Consider the following 17,392-nt stretch of genomic DNA (forward strand, 5'->3'; position numbering starts at 1 on the left):
GTAATCATCTATAAAAGTTACAAAGTATTTCTTTCCTCCTATGATTAGTGTATTATGCAAATCACACATATCATTATATACTAATTCAAGCAATTTTGTATATCTTTCTACTATAGAAAATAGTTTTCTACTAATCTTAGCAAGCATATATGTTTTATATTTATCAATATTTTCATTAAAATATGAAATTAAGTCTTGTTAATCTATATCATGCATTCTTCTAAAATTATATGACCTAAATGATTATGCCATAAATAAAAATAATCAAAAATATAAGCACAAGAAACTTTATTCTTATTAATATTAAGCTTAAATATGCCCTCATACAAATAGCCTTTTTCCGCACATCTCACACTTAGATAGAACAAAATTTATCTACCTTAAATACTAATTTAAATCCAAACTTGTTAAGGAGATTTTCATATACAAGATTTGTTCTAATTTCTGATATATAATATTGACTTAAGAAATGATTTTGATGATTATAATACATTGGAGTATAAAAATTGATCTAATATCTTTGAAGTTTGTCTTGAGAATACTTTTGTAGGAAGACAATACTTTTAGTAAGCCTTGAAATCATTTGGAAAGCATTTGAGTCACAAAAAATCAAATTTGGAGATGTATCAAATAAAAAAAATCAATTTAAGAAAATCAAGTTGACTCCTAGGCTGTAAGAGTCGACTCTGGCATATTTTGGCAGTGGCACGCAGCTTTGACATGCCTACAAATTGACTCATGGGTGGCACAAGTCAACTCTCTCAGTAAAATAGAAGATTGAGTTTTTGGTATATTTGCTTGAGTCAACTCATGGACTTGACAAGTTGACTGATGGACAGGAACAAGTTGACTCTTAACTCGCGCACCAACTCTACAGTATAATTATTCTACACTCTACAGTATGTCAACAATGTATTGCAGGGTATTTATATGAATATTGTCTACTGTTTATTTTCTTTTCATTTAGTCCCATAAGCTTGATATTTCATCGTTGAAACTTAGTGCAACTTAGAACTTGGTACTTTGATTGTAATTTTACTTTTAATCCTAGCTCTTGGTACTTTGTTTGATTATTTCCCCTTATGTAGCTTGATTATTTGCTCTTATATTTTATTTAAAAGTTTTCTTCTAATTTCTATATAGAGTGAGGTAGAAGAGCTACATATACTTATGTAAAAAGTGGACAAGGGCCAAAAACAATATACAATCAAAGTGAGTAATCATTTCTTAGTTCTCATTGATCATATGCAAATAGTGCGCAAAAGAGCTACATAATTTGAAGTTTGTAAATGTTTAAGAACTTTGGAACCTACGGCACCACTCTCCACTCTCATTTCTACATATACTTATGTAAAAAGTGGACAAGGGCCAAAAACAATATACAATCAAAGTGAGTAATCATTTCTTAGTTCTCATTGATCATATGCAAATAGTGCGCAAAAGAGCTACATAATTTGAAGTTTGTAAATGTTTAAGAACTTTGGAACCTACGGCACCACTCTCCACTCTCATTTCCTTATTGTTAAAGTGGAGATGGATAAAAAATATAGTGGATAGCTACTGCATCATAGTCAAAATAGCAGCAATAGTCAACACAAAATAAAGACTAAAAAATATACAAGAATGATAGCCCAAGCGAAAAATATTGGGTTAATACAGAAATTGTTGGCCTAAGTTTTAAGTTATTCTAACAAACTAAATTTAAAAAAAAAAAAGAAAGCCCAAAGCTTGGCCCAAAAGTTCATAACCGGGGTTGGGCCTAAAAAAGAGGCCCGAAGGCCGAACTTGGCCGGACTCGGGCCTAGAAAATCACAATCTTCCCTTGAGTTGAGCCCAGTCTGAACCCAGCCTGGCCCCCCAATAAGCAAGTCTAGTCAAACCTTAAGTAAGAGTTTGCGTGTTGTAAATATTGTTCTATTTTGCAATAAATTTCTCTGAGCCGCCTTGACAATTGTAAGATTGCTTTTTCATGCTATTGGCATAATGAGTTCACAGAAATAGTTTATCCACATGTAGAGGTAAAATTGTGTACATTTGAATCTACTTAATTCTAAAGTAGTGAGAGTCTCATTCATTGGGATGCCCTTTTATAATAGATTTCTGCTTAAATTTGCCCATAGTTTTCCTTATTAAAGGTATCTGGTGTGATATCTTTCTAAATTAATGGTGCATGTTTTACCTTTTGTTCTTGCATTTTTTTGGGTGTAAATACCTCCTATGAGTGGGCATAAAGCGTTTCTACCAATTCCTAAATCATTAGAATATGATTTAGCCTTTTTGCATAAGTTATGCAAGTGATTTTCACAATCTAATATGTTGTAGTTATTCTCATGCCTCTGTTTCTAGTAAAAAAATTTAGCTTTGTAGTAGATACACTTATGTTGCATCATAGTATTAGGGACCGGCAAGAGTTAAATATGACAGAAAAACAGAAGCACCATTTTCTGACCATAAAAAGTTCTGATAGTAGCTTCCAATAAGATTTTCTATTTCTAGCCCGAAACCTTTTTGAAGCCGATTTCATTGGCACAACCCCATTCATGTCATCCATGTCGCCTCCAAGCACATCATTACTTGCCTGTGTATTGTTTAACAATTCCTTTGCACCGCCAAAAATGGTGCCAAGCATGTTTTATGAGCAACGGGTATACGTTATTTAAGGGACGTGTGGTCCATGGCAATCCTTAACCTACAGGGACATGCACATTTTAGCCAGTTAATCAACAAATCCTTCGGGTCTAGTCGGTAAATCAAACAAAATAAGACAAACTCAAATCAAATGAATCGCACTCCTCCAAATCAAAACTCATGGGAAAGGCCACAATTTTATTGCATCCTCTACCAGGCAATTTTCAAAATCTCCAGCACGAGCAAAATTATTGAGCAAATCCCCATGAGACAGACATAGCACAACCAATGAGTTAATCCACCAAGTTCACTATTGGACACCAAACAGCATGAAGCTCCAAGTGTCTCCAACCAACCATAACCATGAATACAGGGTTAATAATATATCAATTACAGCATCTCAATACTGAACCCTACACCAGTACCAATCTATTAATATGTCGGTATGTCCGGTACAAAAATTATTTAAGCATGTGTACCGTGTATTGATTTAGTATTGGTACGGTCAGTATGCACCGGTACCGACCGGTGCAGCATTCCTTATCTTAGGATGATATCTTCTCACGTTGGAGCAAAAATTAAAACAGAGAACAAGAAAAAGAACCTATCAAGCATCATTTTTCAATAAACATGATAAAGTATATTATTCATCCTTTTGTTCATCAAGTTTTTGTTTCCACCGGTAGGGTGAAATTGTACTTGGGATTCAGCCACAAAGATCAGATGATTCCTAAACAACTGTACATTAGTTGGACACCATGCTTTCAGTCTCTTTAACGAAGCCATCGCCGGTCCAATCCTTGTCTGACTGCAAACCCTTCTTAATAGCTTTTCTCTGCCTGATTGCCTGTTGTTGCCGCTGCACTAAATCGGTATGTGTAGTAAAATACGGAAGGGAGGCACTGAAATGAAGAGATGATTGTTAGCCATTTACATTAGAGAAGAATTTCAATACACAAAACTTTAAGGTTTTGCACTCTGGAAGGGTGAGAGAGAAAAGCTTGGAAATTTAATATCTAAAAATTACGCAATGCCGATATCGGTACCTTCAGAATGTCATCATGCCTACTATAATGTTAATGTTTCTGAAAGAAATAGAAGAAGCAAAATCATACCCTCGAAAATCTTCTATTGAAGTGAAGTTGTGTTTACGCATGAAATCCTTCAGATCAGCACATAGTTTCTTCACGAGGCCATAACCATGCATCATTACACCTGTGCAAACCTGTAGTTGGAAAAAGCAGAACAGAAGGAAAGCTATCAATATGCATAACATACAAACCACAACAGAATAAGGATACATAAATAAATGGTGAAGAAATTGAACGGAAAGTTAGAAAAAATTTTGATGTGATGAGATTTTTAAATGAGAAGTATTGATGCTATATACGTGTGTGTGTTCAGGGAAAGACAAAGTATGATAGTATGTGTTAGCAATTCAGTAGCACAGATTTAGATGACCTTGTCCACTCTATCATAAATAACAAATGAAGTTTCCATATCCCAAGGAAAATTTCGGTTCTCAGTATTCCAAACTTAATGGCCACCAACCTCATATATGTAAACTGGTTTGATAAAGGTCTATCTAACAAGTAAAATCCTTGCTAGTACTAATCCTGCTGATTTACAGTTCACATAAAAAGGAAAAAAAAAAATCTTTAGGGCAATGAAGTACTAGAGTTATTTCATAAATGTAATTTGAAAATCATGAAAATAACTATACTACTATATTTCTAATTCAAGAGGGAATATGGCTCTAGTTATGCTGACAGAAAGTGTTGGAAAAAATGATAGTTCTTTCCAGTTAATTGAAGAGGGAATTGAAGTCCTTTCCAGTTAATGTGATAAAAGGTAACAGGAAAAAATAACAGTTCTTTTCTGGAAAAAAAATGATGTTTTTTTTTTTTTTTTTTTTTTTTTTTTTTTGAAGTAGGAAAAAATGATAGTTAAATTCAATAAGGAATGCAAACAGAAACAATTTTATGGAAACTTACCTGAACAGTATTTGCACCAAGAAGAATAAACTCTGCAGCATCACCACCTGTCTCAACCCCTCCAATTCCAGAAAGTGAATAGTCTTTATTGTCAAATTCTTCTTTCATCATTTTTGCGATCTGCATCACTTTTCCGAGTGCAATAGGATGGACCGCCTTTGCAGAATATCCACCTGGTGTGGAGTACCTAGACATAAAAAAAATTAAGAGACAAAAGAATAGAATAATTCATTGTTTTTGCAACATGGAGGAAATAGTTGTTCTGTTAAACAAGAAATGACTAACCCTTCAACACAAGGTTCAGGGTGTAAAGTGTTGAGATCAATCCCCATCACACTCATGATTGTGTTTATTGCAGCTACCCCCTCACATCCTGATTTCAGAGCCACCCGAGCAGGCTAAAGAGCATAAATTTACAAGTATATGTAAATAATGGGGATAAAAAACTGGTGTACATCTTTGACTTACAATGACATAAAAAAGCATGAATCATGAAATGACTGACTGCAAGGAAGAAATATTCTGTTCTAAGGGGAATTTGCCATTGAAACTTTCAGATGTACAGCATTCTAACAACATATCATGACCTTATAGTATAAAAGCTAATGACTTGGCTTAAGAGTCAAATGATCACAATAAAGCTGAATTAGTTGGAAATTTCAGATACAGCACCCTAGGAGAATTCTGATGGTACAACATGATTTTGCACTATAAGAACTAATGACTTGGATTAAGATTGAAGCAATCACCAATTTGTTTTAATTGAGCCACGTTATGACCTAAATAATGTACTCTTTTTCAACTAGTATTATGATTTAGCAGCAACTTCTCCGGGTTTTTCATTTTTCAACTTCTTCAAAAAAGAATCAGAAAACTAGATGTTGCTACAAAATGCTAGCAGATAATTTGAATCAAGATCCGCCGTCTCAGTACTAAATCCCATACTAATACCATCCTAGTACAATGTCAGTATGCAATACGGCACGAGACGGCAAGACGTGCTGAATATTTATATGGTACGAGACTGCATACCAATACGATATGATATATTTGGTATGGTATGATTAGTATAGTATGTTACAAACCAATATGACAAACCTTAGTTTAAATGATAATGATGAAGTCAAATTTCATCCTCCATTTTTATCTCCTAATAAAAATCAAATTATTATTTCTCTATCATGTCATAATAACATATTAGTTAAGCAAACACAAACTTCATGGAAAATTTGACTAAAGATAATTCCTTTAGAGTATCGAACCCATAGAATAGAAGCACCTCTGACTATACATAGGTAATGGAAAACAAGTACAAGCAAAATCCCCCAAATAGACTTCCTAATGCAAGTGTCAAAACCAAGGTTCACCATTTTGGTATCAGGTCCCATATCGGTGCCAATCTATTGCTGTGTCGATATAGGGCCAGTTCAGCTTATTGAGTATTGCGACACCCTCCATATCATGTACTAGTACCAAACTAATATGGTATGGTTGTTGGGCTTCATGTGGTGCTCCCAAAGCTCAAGGGACCAAAACTAAGGCCAAAGTCCAAACTCCATGAGGTGCTCATGAGGTTTCTAGGACTAGTTTGGGTCCTAGGACGAAAGGCTGTCAGCCTTTCGGGTCTTGAGGTTCAGAAGACTTGAGCCTCAAGGGGATAACTTGTTTTGGGCTAGATTTGAGTCCTAGGTAGATGAGATTTGTTCAAATCATGGGTGTACATGGGTTTGGGTTAGCACAAATCTCATATCAAGTTAGCCAAGGGAGTTTTGTGGTTGGATCACATTGACCTTGTATAAATACCTTTGTATTTAAGATTTATATGGATGGTTCAATCAATCAAATCATTTTCTCCCTGAACTTCCTCTCTCTTCTTTCCTCTCTCTCTCTGGTCTTCTCCACACCCTAGAACCAAGAAACCTAGGGTTTCTTGGCCGCCACTCCAAAAAGCAAAGAAAGGAGGCGCTAGAAACCAGCGCCCCCCTTTGTGCACGCCCTTGTTTTGAGCGCCCCCTCTTGGCTGCCCAAGAAGAGTTCCAGATCCTAATTTTTTATTTTTTGGAGGATTCATCAAGTGTACTTCCAGATCTCAAAAGGTGGATTTCAGAATGGAGAAGGGGTTCAAATCGAAGAAGAAAATCCTGCTGATAGGATTTAAAGACTGTTGAAACTAGGAAGGCTGTTCTTCTTCAACGTGTTTCATCCCCTTCCAGTGAGTTTTCTTCATTGATCTCCTGGTAGGAGGTACTCCACACACCTGAGAACGTGGCACAATAGTTGGTATCAGAGCCCGTATTGCGTGGAGGAAGAACGAGATGCTAGAAGGTGAAGATCTTCAAAGGCTGAAATTTCAGCAAGATCCCTGTCAAGGTATTTCTCAAATCCCTTGGATTTTCTGTTATGATTTGGTTTGGATCCAGCCATGGCAAGCAACATGAAGGTCGATTTTGAGAAGTTTGATGGAAAAAAAAAATTTTATATATAAAAAGTTAAGGTTGAAGATCCTTGGTTCAGGCAGATCTAGATTAGGTGTTGGAAGAGAAGCCTGAAGAGATGTCGCATCGTCAATGGATGTCTCTAGAGAAGAAGGCTTGTTCGGTGATTAGAGGATGTTTAGCGGATGCGGCTCTCTATTCGGTGTTAGAGGAGAAGTCCTCGAAGGATTTGTGGTCGAAGTTGCACACCATGTATATAGGAAAAAATATGTGCAACAAGCTGATGTTGAAGAAGAGACTATACAGCCTTCGGATGCAGGAAGGTGGAGATGTCTTGGGTCACATCCAGAGGTTCGACCAGATGTACAACGAGTTGCTGAACATCGGGGTGAAGATGGAGGAGGAAGATAGATCTCTATTATTGCTATGCTCGTTGCCCCCTTCCTATGATCTATTGGTGACGACACTGTTGTATGGCAAGAAGACTCTGGAGTATGAAGACATGGTCTCGATGCTGCGCTCCAATGAACAGCGGAAAAAGATGACCAAGGATGGAACTCCCCAAGAGGGCTTGGCTGGGGGACAGATCAGGAAAAGAAAAGAAAGAGGCAAGTTAAGAGGATGATCAAAGTCCTGGAAGAGCAGTAGCAAGAAAGAGGCTCGGTACTACAAGTGCAATGAATCGGACACTTCAAACGAGATTGCCCGCAATAAAGAGCAAGAAGGGAGACAAGGAGGATCTGATGCGCTGAGTACGGTGGCTGATCAGGAGGTGGAGGATGACCTCTTGGTGGTATCTGATGGTTACAGGCGATACACAAATGTATGGACTCTGGATTCAGCCTTTCGCATCACTACACCCAAACCGATCTTGGTTCGTGACATACACTAAGATTGATGAGGGGACCATGACACTCGAAGATGATCACCCATGCAAGGTTGCTGGTATAGGGAGTATTCAGGTGAGGATGTTTGATGGATGGTGCAGACTCTCACAAATATGAAGCACGTCCTAGAATTGAAGAAGAATTTGATGTCATTGGGCTATTTGGAGCGGAGCGGCTTCAGCTTCAACTTCAGCAGTCGTGTCAGAAGTGGAGTCTTGAACATCTCAAATGGAGCTATGGTGGTGATGAGAGGTAGAAGGATGGAGAATAACCTCTACAAGTTGGAAGGATCTGTGGTGACCGAAGAATCTGACAAAGCAGCTGCAGCGCAGGATTAGCAGGGGCTCATCGATTGTGGCATTACCACCTAAGCCACATGGGTGATCGTGGGATGAAGGAGCTAAGCAAGCATGGTCTGATTCCAGATTTGGATGGAGGTATTTCAGAAGTATGTGAGCCATGCCAGATGAAAAAATAGAAGAGAGTACAGTTCACTACTAGTTCAGCCTCACTGGAACTAGTCCACACTGATGTGTGGGGACCGGCCCCGATTTCAGTCAGAAACGGGGTGAGATACTTCTTCACCTTTATAGATGATTTCTCGAGGAAGGTATGGGTCTATTTATGAAGAAAAAATCAGAAGTCTTCATCAAATTCAAGGTGTGGAAAGCAGAGGTGGAGAAGGAGACAGGTCGGAGCTTGAAGTGTCTGCGGTTCGACAATGACGGAAAGTACACCAGCAGGGAGTTTCATGTTTTTGGTGAGGAGTGTGGTATCAAAGGGCACTTCTCGGTGAGAGGGACTCCTCAACAAAATGAGATGGCCAAGAGGATCAACAGAATCCTTTTGGAAAAGACATGGTGCATGAGGCTGCAGGCAGGGCTTCCTAAGGCATTCTGGGTTGATACAGTGGATGCAGCCTACTATTTGGTGAATCATTCACCTCACACAAGATTAGATGGTGATATTCTAGAGGAGAAATGATCTAGAAGGAGGATTGGACTGAGCCATCTAAGGGTGATTGGGTGCACGGCATATGTGCACATCGATGCTGGTGAGTGGACCAAGTTGGACGCCAGTCACGGAAGATGGTGTTCTTGGGATATCCTCGAGAAATTAAGGGATACCGGCTGTGAGATCCCTTGGAGAAGAAGGTCGTCATCAGTAGAGATGACATATTCAATGAAAATTCAATTCTCCAAAGGCGAGATGGCATGGAGGAGCAACAGAGCAGTGCTGGACAACTTACATCCTATTCTTTTTTGTCTCTTGCAGGTGCATCGGGAGGACTTGGTATTCAGGTGGAGCACTCTTCAGATGTATCTCCATAAGTGGAGAGAGCTCAGATGGGTGATAGAAGCCAAGAGATCCAGCATGCTCCGAGCGGGTGATAGAAGCCAAGAGGTCCAGCAGAAGCAAGCTGGACCTAGGATGGACATCGGGTTGCACTGCACAAGCCCAAAAGGAACGTCAGGCAACCGGAATGATATGGCTTCGAGGAGACGTTATCATATGCCTTAGTGATGGCAAATGGGGACCCCTACACCTACAAGGAGGCCATGGAGTGTCAGGAGAGAGAGAGGTGGGTCCAAGCAATGTTCGAGGAGATGCAGTCTCTTCACAAGAATGAGACGTGGCGATTGGTGCAGTTGCCATAGGAAAAGAAATCCATTAGTTGCAAATGGATTTACCAACGCAAGGAGGACCTTCAAAGCAGGGAGATATCAGGTACAAGATGAGGCTAGTGGCCAAAGGATACTCCAGAAGGAAGGCATCGACTTCAGCGAGGTCTTCTCTCCTGTCATCAGGCATACTTCCATCAGGATGTTGCTAAGCATTGTAGCAGCTCAGGACTTGGAGCTGGAGCAGATGGATGTCAAGATGGCTTGCCTCCATGGACATCTAGAGGAGAGCATCTATATGGAGCAGCCACCAGAGTTCTAAGAACCAGGAGCAGAAAGGAAGGTCTGTTTGCTGCAAAAATCGCTGTATGGGCTGAAGCAGTTGTCGAGGCAATGGTACAAGCAATTTGATTCCTATGTGAGGAGCATCGGGCTTTTCAAGTGCGAGTATGACTCTTGTGTTTATGTTCGATCTTTGAAGGATAGGTCTAGGGTGTTTCTATTCTTGTATATGGATGACATGCTTATAGTATGCAAGAGTAAAAAGATTGTGCAGGAACTGAAGGCAATCTTATCTCGGGAGTTCGAGATGAAGGATTTGGAACTTGCAAGGAAGATCTTAGGCATGAAAATTTTCAGAGATTGAGCCAAGAAGGTGCTACATTTATCTCAGGGAGGCTACATCAAGAAGGTCTTGAAGAGGTTCGGGACGAAGGAAGCAAAACCGATGGAGCAGCCACTCGTCGGGCACTTTAGACTCTCGAAGATGATGTCGCCATAGACTGAGGTGGAGGCTCAAGAGATGGAGAGAGTGCCGTATGCCTCTGGTGTAGGAAGCCTTATGTACGCCATGGTGTGTTGTAGGCCGGATATGGCCCACGCAGTGAGCCAGATCAGCAGGTTCATGATGCAGCCTAGCAGGGAGCACTGACGAGCACTTAAGAAGATCTTCAGGTACTTGATGGGTACTGTTGGAGTCGGCATCTGCTACGGATAGCGAGGAGGTGCTGAAGGACTCTCTAACACGTCCAAGGAGGCTCGGAGGCTGATAGGAGGTTTGTAGATGCTGATTTTGATGGAGATGTGGACACTCGACGATCGACGATAGATTTTGTATTCAGCCTGTTTGGAGATCCAGTTTCGTAAAGATCATGCTTATAGCCCATCACGACCTTATCGACTACTGATGCAGAGTATATTGACGTTACGGAGGCAGCGGAGGCCCTATAGCTGAAGGGTTTGACGTTGGAGATGAACCTTGCACAGGAGACCGTCAGGGTACATTGTGACAGTCAAAGTGCACTGTTACTTGCACAGAACTCTGTCTACCATGCGAGGACGAAGCACATCGACATTAGATATCACCGGATTAGAGAGCTTGTGGAAGAAGGCGAGGTGGAGTTGGTGAAGGTCGACACCAAGGAGAATCCAGCGGATGCACTGATGAAGGTTCTTCCACGGGACAGCTTTCGAAGATGTGTTACACTGATGTGCTTGATAGATAGAACGGAGTTGGCTGAGGCCTTGGGGCACCAAGGTAGAGATTGTTGGATCTCATGAGGTGCTCCCAAGGCTCAGGGGATTAAGACTAAGGCCAAGGTCCAAAGTCCATAAGGTGCTCATGGGATTTCTAAGACTAGTTTGGGTCCTAGGACGAAAGGCTATCAGCCTTTCGAGTCTTGAGGTTCAGGAGACTTGAGCCTCAAGGGGCTAACTTGTTTTGGGCTAGATTTAAGTCCTAGGTAGATGAGATTTGTTCAAATCATGGGTGTACATGGGTTTGGATTAGCACAAATCTCATATCAAGTTAGCCAAAGGAATTTTGTGGTTGGATCACATTGATCTTGTATAAATACTTTTGTATTTAGGATTTGTATGGATGGTTCAATCAATCAAATCATTTTCTTCCTGAACTTTCTCTCTTTTCCTTCCTCTCTCTCTCTTTGGTCTTCTCCACATCTTAGAACCAAGAAACCTAGGGTTTCTTGGCAGCCACCCCAAAAACCAAAGAAAGGAGGCGCTAGAAACCAGCGCCCCCCTTTGTGCACGCCCCTGTTTTGAGCATCCCCTCTTAGCCACCCAAGAAGAGTTTCAGGTCCTAATTTTTTATTTTTTAGAGGCTTCATCAAGTGTGCTTCCAGGTTCTAAAAGGTAGATTTCAGATCTGGTGGAGAAGGTGTTCAAATCGAAGAAGGAAATCCTACCGACAGGATTTACAAGACTGCTGAAACCAGAAAGGCTATTCTTCTTCAACGTGTTTCATCCCTTTCCAACGAGTTTTCTTCATTGATCTCCTGGTGGGAGGTACTCCACACACCTGAGAATGTGGCACAACAGTAGCCCTATACTGTCCTATACGGTATAGCAAACTTTGGTCCAAACAAATACTTACGCAAAACAAGTCCAAGAGCATGGGTAGGAGAGATCAACAGGTATATCTTGATGGGATAGATGTTAAATGAATGAAAGGAACATGAGCCTTGGAATAATATGGGATTATACCTTGAACAAAAATTCATAAGGTGGTTATAAGACCAATTTCAGGGTATAAAACAAAATATTGAGCAGTGAGGAGGGCCCATGAGCATAAGATAAGAAAATCTGAAGTTTGAGATAGATGTCGTACTGACTCCGGAAATGTAAAGTTTGAAGTATTTTGAAAATGGTCAGTAGTCCAATAAAAGAGAAAGGAAAAGAAGACTGAACCATTTGAAACTGAGTAGACACCTTGACTATTGATTAGGGGGGGTATTACCTTGGCTTTGAACAAAAAAGCATTTATGAGTTAGGGTTATGGGTGACAATCATGTCAGATTGGGTCATATAGAAGTTAGGTCAGATATGGGTTGGATCAAAAAACTCCAAACATAAATCTGACTTGTTTATTAAATAAGTCAAAATTTGAAATTTGAACCTGACCTATTTATTAAACTGGTAACCTAACCCAACCTGCTTAATTTGTTTAATAAATAGGTCAAAATAATTTAATTCATGAAAATTATGAGACCTGAGATAGGCCAATCCTAATTCCTACCTTGAAAGCCCATTCAATCACCCCTAAAAAAAATGACAAGAACTAACAAATCCATATTAAAAAAAAAAATCCACTCAAATTCATAACATCCTATTCAATATTTTCATCTAGTTATTTGTTAACTTTCTTCAAATTAACAATAACCGTAACCCTTACAACTAAAGTTGTAATAAATTCTCATACAACAAAGATCAATATGCACATATAAAAAGAAGAATAAGATCTTTATAAAACACAAAGCAAGAGTCATGAAAGACTTACATTCCTCTACTTCAATTTGGAATCCGTTCCTTCCAACCTTTGTCCTTTGGCCTTTATAAAACACACAGAAAGAGAGTCTTGGCAATGAGGGAGTTACCAGAGGACGAGCAAAGATGACCACCACCTGGGCCCTCACCATGTTGGAGCAGGTGAGGTTGCAGGCCCATGACACCCAGCAGCTCAGCGAGGTTAAGAAAAGGGCTTGAGATCAGATGATGAGAAGGGGATGGAGGTAGGGCCATTATCTAAGATATCTCATCATCTTTCTTACTGGACGGGGGTGAAGGTGGTAGCAGTGGAAGAGTTCAATACAGATGCCCTCCTCCATCTAGAGGCAGAAGGCAAGGTCAAGGTTGGACTAGTTTATCTCAATGGCCATGAGTTCGCAATGTTAGTTGGAGATAGATTGAGCTTGTCAATGCCATCCATAGATGATGGCGAGAACTCCCCCTCTCTCTCTACTCTAGACTGCACGAACTCATGAGAAAGGAGAAAAGAAGGGGATGGAGGCTGGGAAGATCAGAAGGGGTGCTCCATAGCCTCCCTGCTCCATTGCTCCATAACGAGACAAGAAATGGCGCAGAACTTTAAGAACAAAATCCCAAGGGTCACTTATTTAGGGCAGACTCAAGGAAAAGCAATGTGGTTTATATGGATTACCTAACTTGACCTAGTTATTAAATGGTTGAATTAGTTAGATGGGTAAAGGGATTGAAATCTAAACCCGATCTAATTATTAGATGATTTAAATAGATTGACCTATTTACAAGCTGAACTTATTTACTGCAAATCCAAACTTGCTTATTGCAGGTCAAATACGATCAGGTTAACGGGTCGGATCATTTTTGCCACCTCTAGTTTACCACCCTAGTTAGGGTGCATGTTCTCAAACTCTAATTGAATAAATAAAAGTGATTTGTGTTTTGTCACTAATTAAGTCAAAAAACACATTTCTCAACTTAATTATGTCCTACAAAGCAATAGTATAATTTGCAATTATGCAACCATATAATCAACAGATCTTACACTCATGTAGCTCCATCATCTAATCTATCCCCATGTGTACTAAGTGAAAAGCATTGAGTTGAACATACAAATCCCATGGACGATAATGGAGCATACTGCCAAGAAATCAAATGGCATATTGAATGTAGATTGGTAAGTGCTAGATATGGTCTGCTGTACCACCTTATACCATCCAATATAGGGGATACCATATCATATCGATCTCGTACCATTACTCTATCTTGTATTGTACCAAATCATGTACTAATACTGTAATAGGATGGTAGCAGTATAGGATCCGATATCGAGATGGCAAACCTTGATGTTAGATGTCTTCATGAGTAACTCATCCCTTTCTAGCACATGTTGCTCAAGGAACTAAAAAATTGTAAAAGGGTTTCTCAATTATTTGCATAATAATTATCAACCAGTGATATGGAGACAGGTTGTCCGAAGAGAATTTGGCTAGCTAAGTGATGGGTTGATATGATTGGTTTTTTGTTTTTTGTGTTTTTAGCTCCTTGAGCTTAGATCCATGCCATTTAAGCTTCAAAAACCAAGATTCAAGCTTGAAACTATACCATTCAATGTTAGATTCCAAAAAAGGAAGATATTAACATAATTTCATGTGTCAAATCTACAAGCTTATTGTGCATCCATTGTAGATCATACATGAAAATTTCAGATATTTTAGAGGGTCTTTCGAGTTGGATATGAAAGATATGCCCTTTTTATCAATTTTGTTACTTCCTAAAATTATTTGAAGTAGTTGAATATGAAAGATATGCCCTTTTTATCAATTTTGTTACTTCCTAAAATTATTTGAAGTAATGCATCTTAAGAATGTAGCTATTGGCATAATCATGCATGAGCATGAAGATAACTAAACTAAAGTATATACAAGACAAAACAAGTGTCTTTCTATAGTTTATTTGATGGAATTGCTCTTTTATGTAATTTAAAATTTTGAATTAAAAACAATCAGGAACTATAATTTCTTATTTTATGCTTTGAAATAGTTTCTGTATAATTTGATACTACTTTTAAATATAACAAAGTAAAAAATATAAAAAACTTGAAATTGATCAATTATTACATTTTGAATAGAACATTAGAGTATGGCATGATGTGAAAGTAAACATTGATTTTTTATTGTTTGTTCATTTACTTAACATTTAAGATAGTGAAAAGATAAACAAGAACTAAACTAAATAAAAGATTTTTTGTTAAAATATCTAATACATTGTTCATCGCATCTTATAAGGATGTTACCACGTTTTTGTACCAAGTCTCTTAATTTTTTTTTTTCGAAAAATATTATGCAATCAAATACAATTGAGATTTTTATGACTATTAATGATATCCTACTATTATGATCAAGGTTCGCCGTACCGATACCGGACCCCATACCGGTGAAATTCTATTTAATATCGGTATGCGGTTCGGTACAGTACGGTAATGTCGGTATGCTTTGGTATGGCGTACCAGTATGAAATCGAAACGGTACGATACGGATGGTATGGGACGGTACGGGATGGTACCACATTCCATGATTAGGATATCATTAATTATAAGAAATATTAAGCTATTATGTAGGACCTTTTTTGCTTTTCTTGTAGATGTTTCTATTTTCAACCTAAAACCAACCATAATTTCATGTAAGAGTTGGTCAAAACAGTGCATGTATAGTTAAAAGATCATTTTTATGTTGTTTTAATTATTATTAGATTTTAATAGTTTCTCATATTCTTTTGTATTTTTTTGGATGAAAGACTGAAACTCAAGTGACACTGCCAACACTCTCAAACCAAAACACAAAGGTTTCCAACATATCCAATAAAGTTATTTTCAAATTTTTCCTTGTTGAATCCACAACTATGTTATTGTTATGGTATTTGTTGAATTATTGGACAATCTTAAAGAAACTTTTCATAATTACATATTCTTACAGCTTCTTCAAGTCATTGTACTCATCAAGGTCTGTGGAACCAGTACTAAGACCCATACTGATTGCCCAATGGTAGCTACGGTACAATATTATGCTGTGAAAACTTATGGCGTACTGACAAAGGGGAGCCGAAGAGGGAAAGGGAAATGGATAAGGGAGGAAAAGAGAGAGAAGGGGGGAGAGAGAGAGGCTGAGAGAGGAAGAGGGAGGGGCCTTTCGAGCCCCTCTCCTTCGATCGTGCATAATTGGGGCTCTGAATTTACTTTAAAAAATTTCAAAAAAGGGGCCAGAGCCTTTGTATCATTTCAAAACAAGGGTTCCTCCCCTATTACAGACGATCGATGGAGAGGAGATTCAAAAGCCCTCTCACCCTCTCTCTCTCTCCCCCTCTCTTCCTCCCTCACCATCTTCCTCCCCCCTTTCTCTCTCTCTTCCTCTCTTTCCCTCTCCCTCTCCCCCTCCCTTGCCGATTTCTTAAACCGAGGGGCAGAATCACATTTGTCCACCCTCAGTATGGCTTGGCACACCCCAAACTAGATGGTTCAAGATGATATTGCCTTCCATTCTCTCATTGGTGTTATTTTAACAATGAATCAAAACTATATTATTACCATGAATATATAGATTTAGGCCATCAAGTTGAGATATGCACATAACAATCAAAATGGTTTTGTACTGAAATAATCTGAAGGTTACCAAAATGCATCACCCTTGGCTCACTAAATCATACTTTAGAAAAGGAAGCTTTATAACTCCTTTTTTGAAATTATAAAATACATACACATAGATATACATATATATAATATATCTATGTATGTATGCATGTATTTAAGTATGTGTGAGAAGCTTTATAACTCCTTTTCTCAATACTATAAATATAAAGCCAATGATAAATCATCATATTTCAAAGAAAAAAAGCTAACTCCTTTATTCAGTACTATAAATGCAGAGAGTTATGTATGAATGTATGTTAGTGTAATGTATGTATGTGTACTGAAAAAACTCTAGATCATGCTACAGAGATAAACAGTTTAATACAGGAACTAAAAGCTGCTATTTTTTGCAGTAGTGCATCAAGATATTGTTTCTTGCATGGTATAAATATAAAGTTATTGATCATGAAGGAATGCAGCACAATAAATGCACCATGTAAACTTTCCCTTAGTTACTGCCAAAAATAAACTGTGCATAGACATATTAATATAAGGCCAAAGCACCATGGTTATTGATATAAGTTACATCACTGACCTGAGTAATATCTGTTATGTTAGGAGTCATCTTTGCCCAAACAGGTACAGTGGCTTTTTCATTTATCCACCCACATGCCTCTTCCAAAAGTGCACAGTCTTGCCCCACTGCAGCACCCATCTTTCGCTCTGGCATGCCATGAGGACATGAGAAGTTGATCTCGAGGGCATCCTAATTGTGATATTCATCATCCACTTATGTTAGCCGCTGATTGAAATTTTAAAAAATTGGATCTTAACAAATGGTTAGAAAAAAGAAATGAAACAGAAAATACCACTCCAGTTGCCTCAACTTGCTCAATAAGTTCTTGCCAAGCAGCTTTGTTGTATT

The 17,392-nt window shown here is 38.6% G+C and overlaps 1 protein-coding gene across 1 annotated transcript in view; it reads right to left on the reverse strand.

The window, feature by feature from the left end:
• Positions 1-3,223: 3,223 nt before the first annotated feature.
• Positions 3,224-17,392, reverse strand: part of LOC105042108 (dihydropyrimidine dehydrogenase (NADP(+)), chloroplastic) — an 18,597-nt gene continuing 4,428 nt past the window's right edge. Inside the window, exons 2-7 of the mRNA XM_073253834.1 lie at positions 17,337-17,392; positions 17,063-17,233; positions 4,908-5,020; positions 4,623-4,809; positions 3,744-3,853; positions 3,224-3,530 (exon numbers count right to left, since the gene is read on the reverse strand). The exon at positions 17,337-17,392 is cut by the window's right edge and continues 208 nt beyond it. Coding sequence (XP_073109935.1) covers positions 3,374-3,530; positions 3,744-3,853; positions 4,623-4,809; positions 4,908-5,020; positions 17,063-17,233; positions 17,337-17,392 — 794 coding nt within the window. The 3' untranslated portion in view covers positions 3,224-3,373. The remainder of the gene's footprint in view (positions 3,531-3,743; positions 3,854-4,622; positions 4,810-4,907; positions 5,021-17,062; positions 17,234-17,336) is intronic.

Source organism: Elaeis guineensis, chromosome 3 (assembly GCF_000442705.2).
Source record: "Elaeis guineensis isolate ETL-2024a chromosome 3, EG11, whole genome shotgun sequence".
NCBI classification, from domain to species: domain Eukaryota; kingdom Viridiplantae; phylum Streptophyta; class Magnoliopsida; order Arecales; family Arecaceae; genus Elaeis; species Elaeis guineensis.